This window comes from Dufourea novaeangliae, unplaced genomic scaffold (assembly GCF_001272555.1).
Source record: "Dufourea novaeangliae isolate 0120121106 unplaced genomic scaffold, ASM127255v1 scaffold7, whole genome shotgun sequence".
Taxonomy (NCBI): domain Eukaryota; kingdom Metazoa; phylum Arthropoda; class Insecta; order Hymenoptera; family Halictidae; genus Dufourea; species Dufourea novaeangliae.
In genome coordinates this window covers 1,339,838-1,354,696 of record NW_015373896.1, presented here as the reverse complement: position 1 = coordinate 1,354,696, position 14,859 = coordinate 1,339,838, and the positions used below count along the sequence as shown (strand labels likewise).

The window sequence follows — 14,859 nt, the reverse complement described above, 5'->3', positions numbered from 1 at the left end:
CACCCTCCGCGACGGTTCACGAGAAAGTGAGGAAGCAAGCACAGACCTGCACGGGATGGTACGACCTTGGTACACGGCGTACACGGCTAAGTCAATAAACTGGGTGACGCAACTCACTAGCGCGTTGGACTGACGGAGAGCACCGCTACCGCGGCACGCTCTACCGTACTCTCTCGCTCGCACACCTAGCCACCGAAATTCTCGGCACGCATGAACACCGACGGAGAGCACCGATACCACGGCTCACTCTACCGGTCTCACTCGCACGCCGTGACGTCACCCGATTCCCGGAATCCCGCGGCTACGAGATAGCTCATACGGTAGTAAGGCATTCCCGCAAGGGAAATTGTAAGTCGCCAGCCAAAAGGTAGACTTGATAGTCTATTTATGAAGCTACATCTATTCTGAATTTATCTGTTACAAATATACAAATACAATAGACTATACACTTTTACGAAATAGATAGGAATACTTCAGAATACTATAAACGTGGCTTACGTTGGCACAACTGATTTCAAAGCAATTGCAGTGTACGTCAATGTGAATTTCAAACTTGGCTTTCCGTCAACGGTCGATGTTGTTGGGTGTTTGAATGTACATTTGTGAAGTCTGCCTGCATAATGTTTAATAAGAGAGATTTGGCGAAAGCAATTTCGCCTAATAAAGTTAGAAAGATTACGAAGAAACAGGTAGCGGTTATTGGAACGAAACCTAATACAAGTGGACGTACAAGTTTGTCGACACAAACCGAATGTGGCTCACAAACAAGTATTAAGGTAATTGTACGAGTTCGACCACAAAATGAACGTGAATTACAGAGCAATTGTAGAACCATTATAAAAGTTGTTGACGATAGAATGTTAATTTTCGATCCAAAGGAAGAGGAAAATCCTTTCTTTTACCATGGTGTCGCTCAGAAGGGTCGAGATTTACTTAGAAAACAAAACAAAGAATTACAATTCATTTTTGATAAAGTCTTTGATGTACAATCTAACAATAGCGATGTATTCCAAGGAAGTACCAAAGACTTAATCACTGGTCTGCTGGATGGTTATAATTGTTCTGTGTTTGCATATGGAGCAACAGGCGCTGGAAAAACTCATACAATGCTTGGCAGCAATGATGATCTTGGTATTACATACAGGACAGTAGCAGAATTATTTTATCAAATCGAAAAGCAGGGTGAGCATCGTGAATTTAATTTAGGTGTAACATACTTGGAAGTGTATAATGAGAATGTTCAAGATCTTTTACATAAGTCTGGTCTTTTACATTTGAGAGACGATGGTAGGTACGGCATCATAGTTGCTGGCCTTAAAGTAATTAGTATTAACAGTGCAGGGGAATTATTGTCTCTTTTAGCAAAGGGTAACAAAAATCGTACTCAGCATCCTACAGATGCAAACGCGGAAAGTAGCAGAAGCCATGCTGTCTTTCAGGTTTATATTAATATTACAAACAAATTAGATGGCCAAGTGAAGAAAGTCAAATTGTCTATGATCGATTTAGCTGGATCTGAAAGAGCTTCTGCTACAGGATGCAAAGGACCAAGATTCAAGGAAGGTGCAAATATTAATAAGTCTTTACTAGCTCTTGGAAATTGCATTAATAATTTAGCTGATGGCATAAAACATATAACATACAGAGATTCCAAATTAACACGATTATTGAAAGATTCGTTAGGTGGGAATTGTCAGACAGTTATGATAGCTAATATTGCACCTTCCAGCTTCAGTTATGAAGATACGTATAACACTTTACGATACGCGAACAGAGCGAAGAAAATAAAAACTTACGTAAAGAAAAATATTTTATCTTGCGAAATGCATGTGACTGGGTATATAAAAATGGTGGAAGAACAAAAGAAAGAAATAAGTTATTTAAAACAGAGGCTATTAGCTTTAGATAATGGAACTGTGGATGTATCGCTAGTGTCCAGGGATACAAAGACAGATCAGGAGGCAGAAAACAAATTTATTCAGCTACTTCAAAAGAAGAAAACCCTAAATGAGAAAGTCTTATCATTAGAAAGTACCGACAAAATACTGTGTTGTAGAATTCAATATAAGAAAGCTGCAGATGAGAGATTACATAATCTTACAGCGGCTATAGACGGCGCACGTACAGAAGAACAAAATGCCAGTGGTAAAACGCGTGTAAATAAATCTTTGCAATACTTCGAGCGGCAAAGAGAATCCTTGAAAAGACAAATGGTAACAACGTGGGAAGAATTGTGTTTGATTGAAACAGAATTACAAAAACTGAAAACTGAAATGCAGCCGCAGAAACTGGAAAAGTTCGAGAATTTATTTGCGCTAAAAAATTGCGAAATAGAAAAAGGTAGATTGCAACAGCAGTACGAGCATGTGAAAAGGATCAGTAATCTTCAACAGTGTGAAATGCGGTCTCATTATTCGATGATTAAAACGATGAGTGGAACATTACAAAATTATTACAATACAATGAAAAGCAATGAAACAATGACAGACACGACAAAGGAGGAATTTAAGCAATTAAGTAAATTATTGGAAGGTGTAAGAAATATCAAATGGTCGGATATGGAAAAGATCGATCACGAAGAACATTTTTACAACTTGACTTGCCTTAGCATATCTGACTTGATAGATCCCCTCCATAGTAAAGTGCCAATATACATGATTAATTCTTTGAATAATGAGGATCAGGCTAATGGTCCTAAAGACACCTTAAATACAACTTTCGATACATCTAGTTCAGACATAGACAAAGCCATCAATATGCATGATACAACTATTACTTTGCTGGAAAGTTCAAACACAACTATCAATAAGGATACAACGGAATCAAACGAACACACAGAAGGTGGGAACAGTGAGGGAAATTGTATCCCGGGGAAGACGAGAAAGCGTGTTCTTATGGATAAAAATCATGAAGATAGTGCAAAAACACCCATAAAGCAACCAAGAACGATACTTCTAAAACATAAAAATACACTGGACCCAATAGGTATCAAGGGTAAAGAAAATAAACTTGTACAAAGACCACCGACAGTAATGAGCGCAAAAAGCATTGCCACATTGAATAAATTAAAAGCGGAGAAACTTAAAAACGGTAGCAGTGATGTGAAAGCATTGCCCAGTGCTTTGAAAGCAATGAGAGGAAAGGAAAGGCGTGGATTAATGACAACACATCCATACCAGAAGCCAAATGAAAAACAGAAGTAAGTGTGGTATTTATGAGCATAGAAATAATTGATGTGCATATTGAAACTTTTAAAACGCAAGTATAGATATACAAAAACAATTGCAAAGTAATACAGGAAGTTTTGCAATCGGTATTAAATTAATGTATACTGTGAAAAATTGTCAAGGATAAAAGATTTTCGAGACCTTGAAGTACCGAAAAATGACTATCGTATCTTTATACAGAAAAAAAGAGGATTTCTTCTATATTATATATTGTTACAGATCCGTTCCAGCTCTGCCCTCGTCTCGAGTACCATGGTAGCAGAGATAGTAATTCATGATATATCGAGCAATGTATGTAATTATTTATGTTTCAGCCAGTAAATAACGTGCACATAGAACTGGCTGAATAGCTTATATTTGTATTATAATATTAGTGCAAAAATCATTAGTATAGGATGACATTGTCATACTTGTGTACATTATTATTAGACTGTGGATTTTATCAAATTATAATGTTTACAAGCGTCAATAACTCGATATAACAAAATATTTAATAAAGTTCAATGAGATTTTCATTTTCTTTGGATTGTATTCTGTAACTTGCTGTTTTGCTAAGAGATTTTATGATTTACGCTGCGCGTTCAGGTAACGATATTTTAATGAATAACTTGAAAGACTGAGTATAGAATGAACAAAGATAAATTGAATATACTCAATGTGACACTGAGATGAAGTACTGTAAAGTACTATAGACGTAATTTATTTTAATTACCTTTTGTATTTTCCATGTATCTTGTACAAACCGCAATGAAATAAATATGTATTCGCAGACCGAGCGATAACACCATTGTTCGATAACTCAATTCCAGTTGGTCGGACTCCATCCCTCTCGTCACGGAATATGTTTTCTAACTCTACTCGAGTAAGATGTATTGGAAATTATGCAATTCTTCTGTAATGAATATACGGTACGAATATAATGAATATCTGCACATGTCTATTAATAGCAATATCAAATGAAAGAAATGTTTTTCATAGCAATATTTCATTTTATCATTAACAAATAATATTTGCAATATATCATCAGTCAGTAAACGATTCTAAAATAGATGAACTAATTGCATTTATTGTGATATTACAAGAATTTTAGATTTCCTGGATGACTGATTTATAACAATTAAACTGTGATCTACATAGGAAAATTATAATATTCTTATAGGCATTTATTTTTCATTGTCTATATAATTGAGATTTAGCACATTCTTGACAGCTTCTTTGTATTTCTTGATCGAAACATCGTCTTCTCCATTATTTATCAGTTCTGAAACTGCGATTTTGTATTCTTGTGCGTGCGGTATATCGTCGTAATTAGCATTGACTTCTGGATTTGGCCAAGAGTATACAGTCACTAAATTAGTTCGACTTTTGCTTTTATCCCAATCATAGTATTCCATGTCCGCTTCCGATTTCTCGCTTTCCCATGGTTCAATTCGCTAGAAAGATACACGATACAATTGACGTTGTTTTCAAGCGAATAAATTTATTTAATCGGTGGAAAATATTTAGCACACTGGCAGGTAACTCACGTGGGATATGTGGAATAATGCTGTGAGAAGATAGTTGACATAATCTAAATTTTGTTTTCTAGTTGGGCATTTGTCTGCAGTTATCGTTACTATGCCTGTTTCAGGATTATATTTCTCACCCACTAACCTGAGTATTTTATCTTTAGCATGAGCGTCTAGGCATAAAGAAGATAGCCTCACCCTCAAACTCACTATTCTCGCAAGAGGTTCTCTTATTGTGGGAGAAGAGTAACAATAATCGGATGTGATTATTTCCACTGGGAAATGTTGTTCACAAGCTTCGTCCGTATCGAGTTCCTCAGGCCACTTTGTGCAAAATTTTTGTATCGCTTTGCAGTGCGCTTTAACCGCAGGCGGAGTAAGGTGCAAGAAATTTGGAATTTTCATGAGTTCTGCGTTACCGTATTTATTAGGATGCGGGTTTTTATTATGTTTATATCCTTGCCGTACGGGCAGCGGCACAGTCGATGGATGAAACGTACGCGCAGTGGGCCAAATTGCTTGCCAATTTTGGTCGGTCGACATTACTTCCTCTTTTGGTGGCAGTTTATTTATTTGATAATGCGCTCGCTTTTTCGACTGTGTAGACTTTTTTGGTATTAGTTCCAGTACTCGAAATTCTATGGAAAACAAAAACCATAAAGATACGAATGCTGGCAAGTTCGAAAGATCAGTAATACCTTAAGTTTTAATACGGTGTAACGCAGTTACGTCAATATTGTGTTTAGAGAGGAAGAAAGAACATGGAAAATGTGATGGTAAATTTGTTACACCTAAAGGGCACAAGTATTTATGCTGTGTAACACAACATGTGTCGTTTAAGAATGTTCTGTAGTGTAGGATTTTAATGAAAATATTGCAGTACCTTCACCAGCATCCGCTGCGTTTGTGGATGTACAAAACGATGACGAAAGCTTTATAATTTTTGAACTTATTTGAATAGCATTGCTCTCGCAACGTCGTATTAGCGACATCATTTTAATGATGAAATCAATTCCCAATTAACCTCAAAGCTACTCCAACATCACACACAGTCCGCACCACTACAGTGTAGTGAACAGCTGACTGGTTCTGTTCCCCGCGTTCCTTTAAATGTTACTCGTCTACTTTATAGATAAAGTCCGTCACAACAAAACCACGTGATCTTAGCAAAGATGTCCACGCACTAAAAGAATTTGTTCGGTTCAAATTCAAAATTCACCACTTAAAAACTTTGTTAGAATACCGTGCTACTAAAATGAACCAATAAGAAATCAATCACGTGAGACTATATAGACGCTACGCAATTGCGACGGTGTCTATCTTTAACATATCGGACTTACACGAATAACAGGTCGGAAGTTGTATTTCCAGAGATGACGTTCCCGGTCCGCACTGGTCTATGTTGCCGACCGTACAAAGGTGTGTTATGGAGTGATGGCGTCTCCTCGTCCGAAATCACCGCGACCACCAATTTCCGCGAAAAAGGATGACAAGGAAGAGAGTTTTTGGGACAAGATTGGAACCCTAGGCCGAAAGAAGCGAATCAAAGAAGGTATATTATTTGTCATGTTCAGCGTTACGCCATTCAGTTAACCTTACTTGCTAATTGTACATACTTTCTTGTCTGCTCATCGAACGAACCTCCATATATGGCGTCGTTCCATGGTTGAAATCGCCTCATAAAATGATCGACGAAACTATTACAAACTGTATTAACAGTAAGCAGGTCTGGGTTAGGTTAAGTTAACCGTTCATCGAATCACCTTATGAAAGTCCCTTTAAATATATCAACAAAGAGATAATTGCTCACGAAAGCGTTCTTAATTTTGTGAACCTAGTGCAAGAAGTTCAAGAAGAAGGAAAATATGCCATTGACTCACCGGGATACGCGGCTAATCCGGAAATGCCACCGGAAGAGTATGCGCTGGATGAAAACGAGGAGCGTTCCATGATAGAGCCCAGATCACTGGAAGATTCTAAGCTGAAGGAGCTGATATTCGTTTTGATCGAATGGATCAACGATGAATTGGCGGACCAGCGTATTATCGTAAAAGATATCGCGGAAGATCTTTATGATGGGCAGGTATTACAGAAGCTTTTAGGTACGCTGAAGTTCTGAGACTTGAAACGATTATTTCGATCGTTTTACAAATAATAGGAACGATACAAAACGGATTTATCATGGGCAATTTTTAGAGAAATTGACGGGAGAGAAGTTGGATGTTCCCGAAGTTACTCAGTCCGAGGAAGGACAGAAACAGAAATTGGCAGTCGTTTTGTCGAGCGCCAATCGTGTATTGGGACGTTACCCGCCGTACAAATGGAGCGTAGAATCGGTTCATTCGAAAAACATTGTTGCTATTCTTCATCTACTGGTGGATCTGGCGAGGCAATTTCGCGCGCCGATCAGACTACCGGAAAGAGTTGCAGCGCAAGTTGTAGTTGTGCGTAAGACAGATGGTCAACTGATACATAGAACGATCAGGGAAGAAATTACATCGACGTACGATGATTTAGGAATGCGTTGCGAGCGCGATGCTTTTGACAAGCTTTTCGACGATGCGCCCGATAAGCTTGCTGTCGTTAAAAAGGTACGTCCGTCTCTTAAATTTCCGGCGGACCTATTCGAAAACCGATCGTACAGTTCACGTCGATTGTTTTTTTTCTCTTCTAGTCCCTGATTACTTTTGCCAACAAACACCTGAGCAAAGTGCACTTGGAAGTGACTGATTTGGATACACAATTTCACGATGGAGTTTTTTTAACCCTTTTACTTGGACTTCTCGAAGGATTTTTCGTGCCTCTCGGTAGTTTTCATTTGACTCCTAAAACGCACGATCAAAAGGTACACAATGTTTCGTTTGCTTTCGACATCATGCAAGATATCGCACTGCCGAAGCCGAAAGCCCGACCAGAGGGTATGTGTTCAGCACATGTATGCGTGTAATGTACTGTGACAGATACATATACATGTATCATACATATGTCCTTCGCATTAAACGTGAATTTCCTGTATTCACAGATATCGTAAACTTGGATCTAAAGTCAACGTTACGAGTATTGTACAACTTGTTCACCAGATACAAAAGCATGAACTGAAGCAGAGAATGACGTGATAAGAGGAATATACAAGCTTGAGGTTACAAAAAATGCCGAACTATTAACACTGTGATCATGGATCTTACTAAGGATACTAATCAAAGAGTATATTCAATGCTCGGATAAACGTCTCGTTAAGAATTTAAAAACTTTATACTTGCCTAATAAATTTGACACATGGACGAAATATATTGTTAATACGTTTAAAATGATGTATTCGATAGTTATTATTACCGCAGTATTCTCGTTTCTTTTCCAGACCTTTATATCGTTCGTATGTGTGCCGCCGCACCTCAATGGTGAGGATAAAGCCTTTTCTTTTTTGGGGGGGCCTCGTTGTTCTGATCGTTGGTTATCGAATTCAAGAGTTCGAAACTACGAGCACGAAACTGGGATCGACACCGTTCGATCGATTCGAACGACGGGGAATGGCGCGGCGGCGCACGAGATATCGCGATGCACTTGGAGATTTATCGTACACGTGCTTTACGTTACGACCGTGTAACGAATAGACGACGATGCATACCACGGAAACAAGGCGCGTTACCGGCTTTTCGGGAGGATCGACCTATCGTGCCCGGATGGATCTAGGCTGGCAGACGGTTGATCGCGATTCCAACGGAAGATGTCACCGGAACACGCGACGTTGCGACGCCAACGAGATTAGATCGTCTCCGTAGTGTTCCAAGCTCGCAACGGGAAGAAGGAAGACAGTTAGGCACGGAAAAAGAAATGGCCACCGGTACAACTCCCGCGAACGAGCATTAATCAGTTTCGTCTGTATTAAAAAAAGCTACGTTTTCGACGCACGATTTTATTTCCTATTTTACCATGTTTGGTAAGTCGATGTTCCGTTTATATTTCCTCGACATTCGGTTAATTAGCTTCGGTATTTTTTTCGCGTCGAGGTTGCTACACTCGCACGTTTCCGTAAACGTCGAGTCGGGAACAATTTAACGGGCATTACGAAACGAACGATCTGCTTGCACCAGAAACACCGTAAGCGCACTGAGATCTGAAAAAAATGTCAGAAATTCGATGCAACACCGCCGTGCGTTGTTCGGCTTTCGAACGAAACGGACGTCGTCGCACGTTCGGCGAATACGCCGCAATTCTGCGTACCGTTTTGGAAAGATGGATTTCGGTCCGTGGACAACTTCGGGAGGAAAAACTGAACGAAGAAGCGGAGGAATTGATTCTGCCGAGCAACGAGGATTGGCGACAACGCGTCTACTACAGATTGGTCGAGCTGCAACGAGAATGCGACGCGCAGTTCGGGACGAAAAGGTAATTTCTTCTTGTAACCTTCGAAGGATCAGCGAATATTTCGATGCACGTGCGTTGGTTGCTTGAAATTGGCCGCCCGCCAATCTGTATTCGGTGCGGCGATTGTATCGGTATCGAAAGCGCCGGCCGGTAAATGTATTCACGGGACTCCTCATTTCGGAATTGTCAAATCGAGGGAAAAATCAGCGAGTCGGTTTGTTTTGTGGTTCCGATCGATCCCACTATCCATAATAGGCATACGTTCAAAGCGACGTAACCTTCTTCCCGTTGCACGTTTAAAGTAATACATACTTCGTTCAGTCCTTGGTTGGTCGTTGGCGGTTGAAATTTTAACACGTTACGTTACGTTTCGTATGACCATCGGAATGATTCGTAAGACATCATTGCGCGGTTGTAAATAACGATGGGGTGAGTAAAAGATTGCTTGGATTGCGTACGATTCAAACGGAAAAAGTGGTGAATTAACAAAGAAGCGTAAATTAACAAACGATTAAAGGGTTGGCGAAACCGAATCGAGTTTGGATTACGAGGAGCCGAAGGAGACGGATAGAGATGGTAAATCAAAAGCGGCAGAAAAGTCTTGGGAATGGGAACCACGAATCCACGGATCGTCCTTATTGGACATCAAGCGAGGAAGTCGAAGAAACGGGAACGAATCGAGAATGTCGAGAACGAGCGTCGTCGGTTCGATGACGGAAGCTCGCGTGGAGCCAGGATGGCGCGTGAACGACATCCTCTTGGCCGCTGAGGTTCTTCGAAGGGATTCCTCTCCCACGTACTCCGACGAAGCTGAAATGCGTCGAGTGTTCGGGCTCGTTTATGACGTGCTTCGGTGTAAGTTGTCGTCCTGCACAAATTACAGTGGACTCTAGATATATTGCCGCCGCCCTGGAATTGTAGAAGAATAAAATTGCTAGCTGCAATATATCAAGAGACTCCACTGTAGAACCTTCTCGTGTTTTGAATTCTTCCTTGATCGGTTTGTTCTCTCAAAGACAAAAGGATTTTTGGTCGCGCTTTGGACGAAGTGGGGTTCTGGCTGCGTAACAGCAAGTTGGTGGATCGACGGAAGATCGTCTGGTTGTTGCTGTACGACATGCAAGGGAGAAAGTTCGCGAGTCGCGGCGAGATCGCCGATGTCATGGAACGCGAGATACTTTTTCAGGTAAAAATCTAATGAACGGTCGAGGAAAGACACATTTGTATATGGTTCCCAAGGAATGGATTTTCTTCTTCTTTCCCGTTTCAATTACGTTTCCGTTTGATTTTTTTTTCAACGATTGACGGGGCATCGTCGTACAGGCTGCCGGATTGATGGACATCGAGAAGGCTCTATTGGAGGCGAAAACGCATCTCGCCGCGAGCATCTCGCGACTACGTATCCGTGGCTCGGCTCTCAGTCTCGGTGAATAGAAAATTTCACGGGAGCGATCTCGATAGGAGATAAGTAGAGAGAAAAGGTAGTAGCGCCAGGGGTCGAGAGTATAGCGGTGTAGAATAATTGCGTGAATGTCTGTTACGATAGTCTATCGCGTATACAGTACCGGACAAAAAACTTACCACTCTTTCGATGTTTTATTTTTACTATTTTTTAACGTCAACCTAAATCTTTAGTATGTATCTAGTATACAGGGTAATACAAAAAAAGCGTTCATTACTTCTAGGGTAATAGTACAAGCCAAATGATGAAAAATGTCCCAATAAACATAGGTTAACAAATGTATATTTTCAGAGGTTTAAATATATACCACCATTTGACAAGTACTATCTACCCCGAAAGTTTTGAGCACTTTTTTTGTATCACCTTGAATACTAGATACATGCTAAAGATTTAGGTTGACGTTAAAAAATAATAAAAATAAAACATATCGAAAAGGTGGTAACTTTTTTGTCTGCTCCTGTACTATAAGTACGCGTGAGATAATCTGTAATGCTCCGAAAAAACGGGGTTGCAAAGACGAGCTGTTGCCGTCACGGTTGCGGGTCATCGAAGGGGTCGCTTGGGGCGAGGAGGCCGAGACTGGAGCAGTCGCTTCCGGATGGGTGAACGGAAACAAGTTCGCAAACAAACAAGAATTTCACGAGGAGATGTCCAAGCTGAAGTTGGTCTTCTGCGAGGACGAGGACGGGGCCACGGATCTGGTCGACGAGACCGGTTACGCGTTCGATTCGATTTGCCCGAAGATCGTGAATCTGCACGAGGAAGCGCGCGAAACATTGGCTCTTTCTGCTTTGGTGCGGGATCATCGGTTTGTGTTTTTGGTGGGTATAGACGGTGTCGAGCCGTAAAACGGTTCACGATACAATTGGACACAGGACTGAATGTTATTTTTTTTCTTCGTTAACGATGCAGGATAGATCGCTGTGTCTGGGCGCGGCCGCATTGGTCCGAGCGATTCGAGTCGGTCGTTTCTGCGGTCCAGTGGTGCTGACGCACGCTCTAGCGCCTCGCCACACTGGCTATTTAGCGGAACTGCTAAAGGATTGCGAAGACGCCGGGAGACTGTTGGCATTTGGAGCTGGTGAACGCCGTCTGGAGTACGAAACGTATTCGCTTTCCCTGTCTGTCTCTAAAAGATTTTGTACCGATTAGGTATGTAGCGCATCCAGTCACGGCCGAATCGGAGAGGGCCACTGTAGTTCTGGCGATCCCGCCGTGCAGTTACACAGGCGTACGAGACATCGTCGACCTGGCCGTGGCACGTGGCGGAGACATGGATCTCCTCGAATGGCTGACAGACGCTTGCGTCGTAGATGGCGATCACGAGGATCGGGTGATCGAGCGTACGCGAACATTATTGGTCGATCAGATGTCCACTCTGAAGTACGCGTTAACCAGACCGAACGTTCAGTTTGTTATATACGAAGCACACACGGTTCTACCATCGGAGACGACGGAAATGATACAACGGGTGGTCGATTACGCGAATCGAATGGCCGTAGCGAGGCACGTTCGCGATCATCCAGTAAGATTCTTTCTGTTCCCTTCTTCTGTGTACACTCCTCGTTTTATTTCCCCTCTGTCACGGTTGTTTTCCAGTCGAAGAAAAAGCTGGCGAAAGAAGAAGGGGAGCTCCGCGAGTCGGACGAGACTAGAGCAGACGATCGGACCTCGATGATCTCGGTAAAGAAATCGAAAGAGCCGTATTGCTCTCTGCTGCATTTCTTCTCGAAATTCTCAATAATATCCGAATCGATACCATAAGTTTCTCTCGATACCGAAGGTTCCAGATAGCGACCTGTTCGAGGTGGGCACCATCAATGAGCTTTACGGGGAGGACGTCAACTGCGCCGTCGACCCGGGATGCTTTCTCGCGGTGATCAGACGAAAGGAGATGATGCAATTCGACTCATTGTTTATGATCAAAGTGGCCGAATCGAGGGGATTGTTCGGCAATCCAAATGACCGCCGTGAACGAAAACGTGAACCGCTGCCGTTGGATCGTGCGTCCGGACCACCATTGCCGACCAATCCCCGCAAACGAACGAAACGATTCGAGAAGGTAGTAGCGGCGACATGTTGCGTTTCTGTACACAGTTCCTTAGCTTCGCTTGTCCAGGCTGTATTGCGTACACCGTTACCGTACGGCGACCCGTATACCGTTTTGCTGTCTTGTTCCCGACAGATCGAAATGGAACGGATAATGGCGCACACGCACTCTTCACTGACTAGAACCATGAACGAGAATCCAGTCTGCCCGCGGCATCGAGCCTTTGAGGAGAAGAACCAGTCCCGGGTACGGAAAACAAGGGTGAACGGTCGCTGTTGTTGCACGAAGAACGCAGCCACGCTCGTAAACGTATCCCTCGACGATACATCGTCGACCGAATGATCGAACAACCGACTAGACTTTTCGGTTTTATATCGCGCTAGAGTTCCGCGTATGTGAAAATGTTCACGTGGTGCACTCGGTTAACCCTTTCGCGATGGTGGAACTGGTGATTAGTATACCACCGCTGAACGAGACGTTATTCAATAGTGTACACCGTCTGGAGAGACAGTGTACACCAGTCATTTTATTTACGTCGGCTATAGCCAACATTAGCCTCTGTGGATCACTTCCTAGATGCTAGCTATAACTGACGTTAAAAGTCCCATAGACGATTCTACATATTTGTCGCACAACTGATCGTAAAAAAGCGACATTTGTAGACAATACGGCAGGATAAAAGTCTGTCTTCCTAACCGTCAAGTCCAACTCTCTGTGCAACTTGTCGTACGACAAATCGTATCGTCTATGGGAGCTTTTAGGAGAGAAAGTGTTGAAGAACGGTCGACGTGACGACAACCGCCGGAACGTAACGCGTTCATATCCCTGTAGCCCATTCACGTGTGCTGTCAAGGATCACGAAGATTCACCGGCGAGCAGGGTACGAGCGAGCAACGGTGTCAGGCGCGAGAGGTAGCGAATCCACGCGGTGCATACGTTCGTAACGAAGCATCGCAGAAAAAGGCAGGTATAGTGCCTGTGATCGGAATTCACGCGATCGTTCTCTACTCGCTGGTTTACGTTCAAGCAGGAGTTGCGGGCAATTTATTCGTTGTACTCGTCGAGCGTCGTTTCCACGGCACGCTCGGAACCGAACACACGTGGACGACACCGAGGAGCGTCAGAACCGGCAGAAATTGCTTCGCGATCCGTGTTACTTGGTTTACCGAGGATCTTTCGATCTGTATCACGACGGTAATCTTTTTGATTTCGTTACGAATCGTTCGTTCACCGATTCGACCCCTTATACCTTGGCGTCCGTCCTCCATGTATAGCGAACAGAGACGAACCGCGGTATCGCAGACGGTACTGAGGTCGCCGATTCTGGCCAGAGCGCTACAACCGATTCCGTTGGAGAGCGACGTCGAGGATCGCGACGACACGAGTGGTCTGGAAAGTCACTAAGACTTTGTTCTTCCCCGTCCATCCGAGTCGATCGATGTTGGAATCCAGTTCTGTGGAAGCTGGCACGCGTCGTACGATTTCTGCGTGATCACGATGATAACTTACCCATGCAATACGATATCCGTATAACAAATACAGAAACAAATCTAAAGCATGACTTTATTTAACTAGTTTTTAGATATTAATTGTTCATCGCTTGTACAGTGTCGTACAGACACGAGGAAATCGTGGAGAAAACAGCGATTTCCAAGCTGTTTCGAAGAATGGAAGGCGATTGAAAAGCGTATGATTAACATTTCTAAAAATAATTGTCCGAGTCCATTCAAAAATGAAAAATGAAAAATGTGCATTTGGCGCTTTAACAGCAGGTTTACCGACGACGAACGTATATCTATTTCTGTTGGATCGATAATCATAACTAGACCACGGAAGTTTATGTTAATTCACATTTTTAGATGTTAGTATCTAAACACAAAAATGGGAATGAATTTTGTATTTCATCTTAGAGGCTTTACTACGGTAATAATAACACATAGATAGTATTAAAGTGCATTAAAATCTTCATCTTTTTGCAAACATCCGCATCCTAATCATAACAATCTTTTGAAAATAATCGAATTTATAAATCAATTAATTTCTTCTTTTTATTTTTAATATATTTTTTTTTTTTATAAGAGTGTACCAACCAGTCATTAAAATGCCAAATTTTCGCTTGCTCGCTGCGTTTCGACACCGAAACATTGAGATTGATATCGTGATCCCGCGATCAAAAAGCCTGTATCGTAGCTAGGTTCGCGTGACGGGCGACAGATGATACTTTCGCGTCAATCGACACGAGACGTG

General features: G+C 42.2%; 4 protein-coding genes across 4 annotated transcripts; 3 read left to right on the top strand and 1 right to left on the bottom strand.

Annotated features, from left to right (window-relative positions):
- The first annotated feature begins 565 nt into the window (after window positions 1-565).
- On the top strand, window positions 566-3,551 carry LOC107192790 (kinesin-like protein KIF18A). The gene is made up of 3 exons (XM_015582128.1): window positions 566-776; window positions 879-3,199; window positions 3,447-3,551. Exons 1-3 carry the CDS (start codon window positions 621-623, stop codon window positions 3,484-3,486), a joined length of 2,517 nt encoding a protein of 838 aa, XP_015437614.1. The 5' UTR covers window positions 566-620; the 3' UTR covers window positions 3,487-3,551.
- Window positions 3,552-4,390: 839 nt separating this feature from the next.
- Window positions 4,391-5,841, bottom strand: LOC107191546 (28S ribosomal protein S35, mitochondrial). Its single transcript, XM_015580612.1, has 3 exons — window positions 5,619-5,841; window positions 4,754-5,373; window positions 4,391-4,660 (listed from the first exon to the last, which is right to left on the bottom strand). The coding sequence occupies exons 1-3, from the start codon at window positions 5,728-5,730 to the stop codon at window positions 4,391-4,393; spliced, it is 1,002 nt and encodes a 333-aa protein (XP_015436098.1). The 5' UTR covers window positions 5,731-5,841.
- A 240-nt stretch (window positions 5,842-6,081) lies between these two features.
- LOC107192526 (beta-parvin) lies at window positions 6,082-8,012 on the top strand. The gene is made up of 5 exons (XM_015581809.1): window positions 6,082-6,287; window positions 6,574-6,837; window positions 6,932-7,326; window positions 7,410-7,653; window positions 7,758-8,012. The coding sequence occupies exons 1-5, from the start codon at window positions 6,170-6,172 to the stop codon at window positions 7,832-7,834; spliced, it is 1,098 nt and encodes a 365-aa protein (XP_015437295.1). The 5' UTR covers window positions 6,082-6,169; the 3' UTR covers window positions 7,835-8,012.
- Window positions 8,013-8,858: 846 nt separating this feature from the next.
- On the top strand, window positions 8,859-14,016 carry LOC107191535. The gene is given in 11 exon segments (XM_015580601.1): window positions 8,859-9,121; window positions 9,618-9,955; window positions 10,117-10,286; window positions 10,424-10,526; window positions 11,079-11,383; window positions 11,475-11,704; window positions 11,706-12,087; window positions 12,162-12,245; window positions 12,328-12,624; window positions 12,748-12,858; window positions 13,915-14,016. Coding segments are annotated over 11 exon segments (2,385 nt in total).
- The last annotated feature ends 843 nt before the right edge of the window (window positions 14,017-14,859 follow it).

Coding starts and splice junctions, on each gene's coding strand:
- LOC107192790 (XM_015582128.1), top strand. CDS start 621: ATGTTTAATAAGAGAGATTTGGCGAAAGCAATTTCGCCTAATAAAGTT. Junction 777..878: donor GCTCACAAACAAGTATTAAG/GTAATTGTACGA, acceptor TTCGATCCAAAG/GAAGAGGAAAATCCTTTCTT. Junction 3,200..3,446: donor AAGCCAAATGAAAAACAGAA/GTAAGTGTGGTA, acceptor ATATTGTTACAG/ATCCGTTCCAGCTCTGCCCT.
- LOC107191546 (XM_015580612.1), bottom strand. CDS start 5,730: ATGATGTCGCTAATACGACGTTGCGAGAGCAATGCTATTCAAATAAGT. Junction 5,374..5,618: donor CGCAGCGGATGCTGGTGAAG/GTACTGCAATAT, acceptor TGTTTTCCATAG/AATTTCGAGTACTGGAACTA. Junction 4,661..4,753: donor CATTATTCCACATATCCCAC/GTGAGTTACCTG, acceptor GTATCTTTCTAG/CGAATTGAACCATGGGAAAG.
- LOC107192526 (XM_015581809.1), top strand. CDS start 6,170: ATGGCGTCTCCTCGTCCGAAATCACCGCGACCACCAATTTCCGCGAAA. Junction 6,288..6,573: donor AAAGAAGCGAATCAAAGAAG/GTATATTATTTG, acceptor TTGTGAACCTAG/TGCAAGAAGTTCAAGAAGAA. Junction 7,327..7,409: donor AGCTTGCTGTCGTTAAAAAG/GTACGTCCGTCT, acceptor TTTCTCTTCTAG/TCCCTGATTACTTTTGCCAA.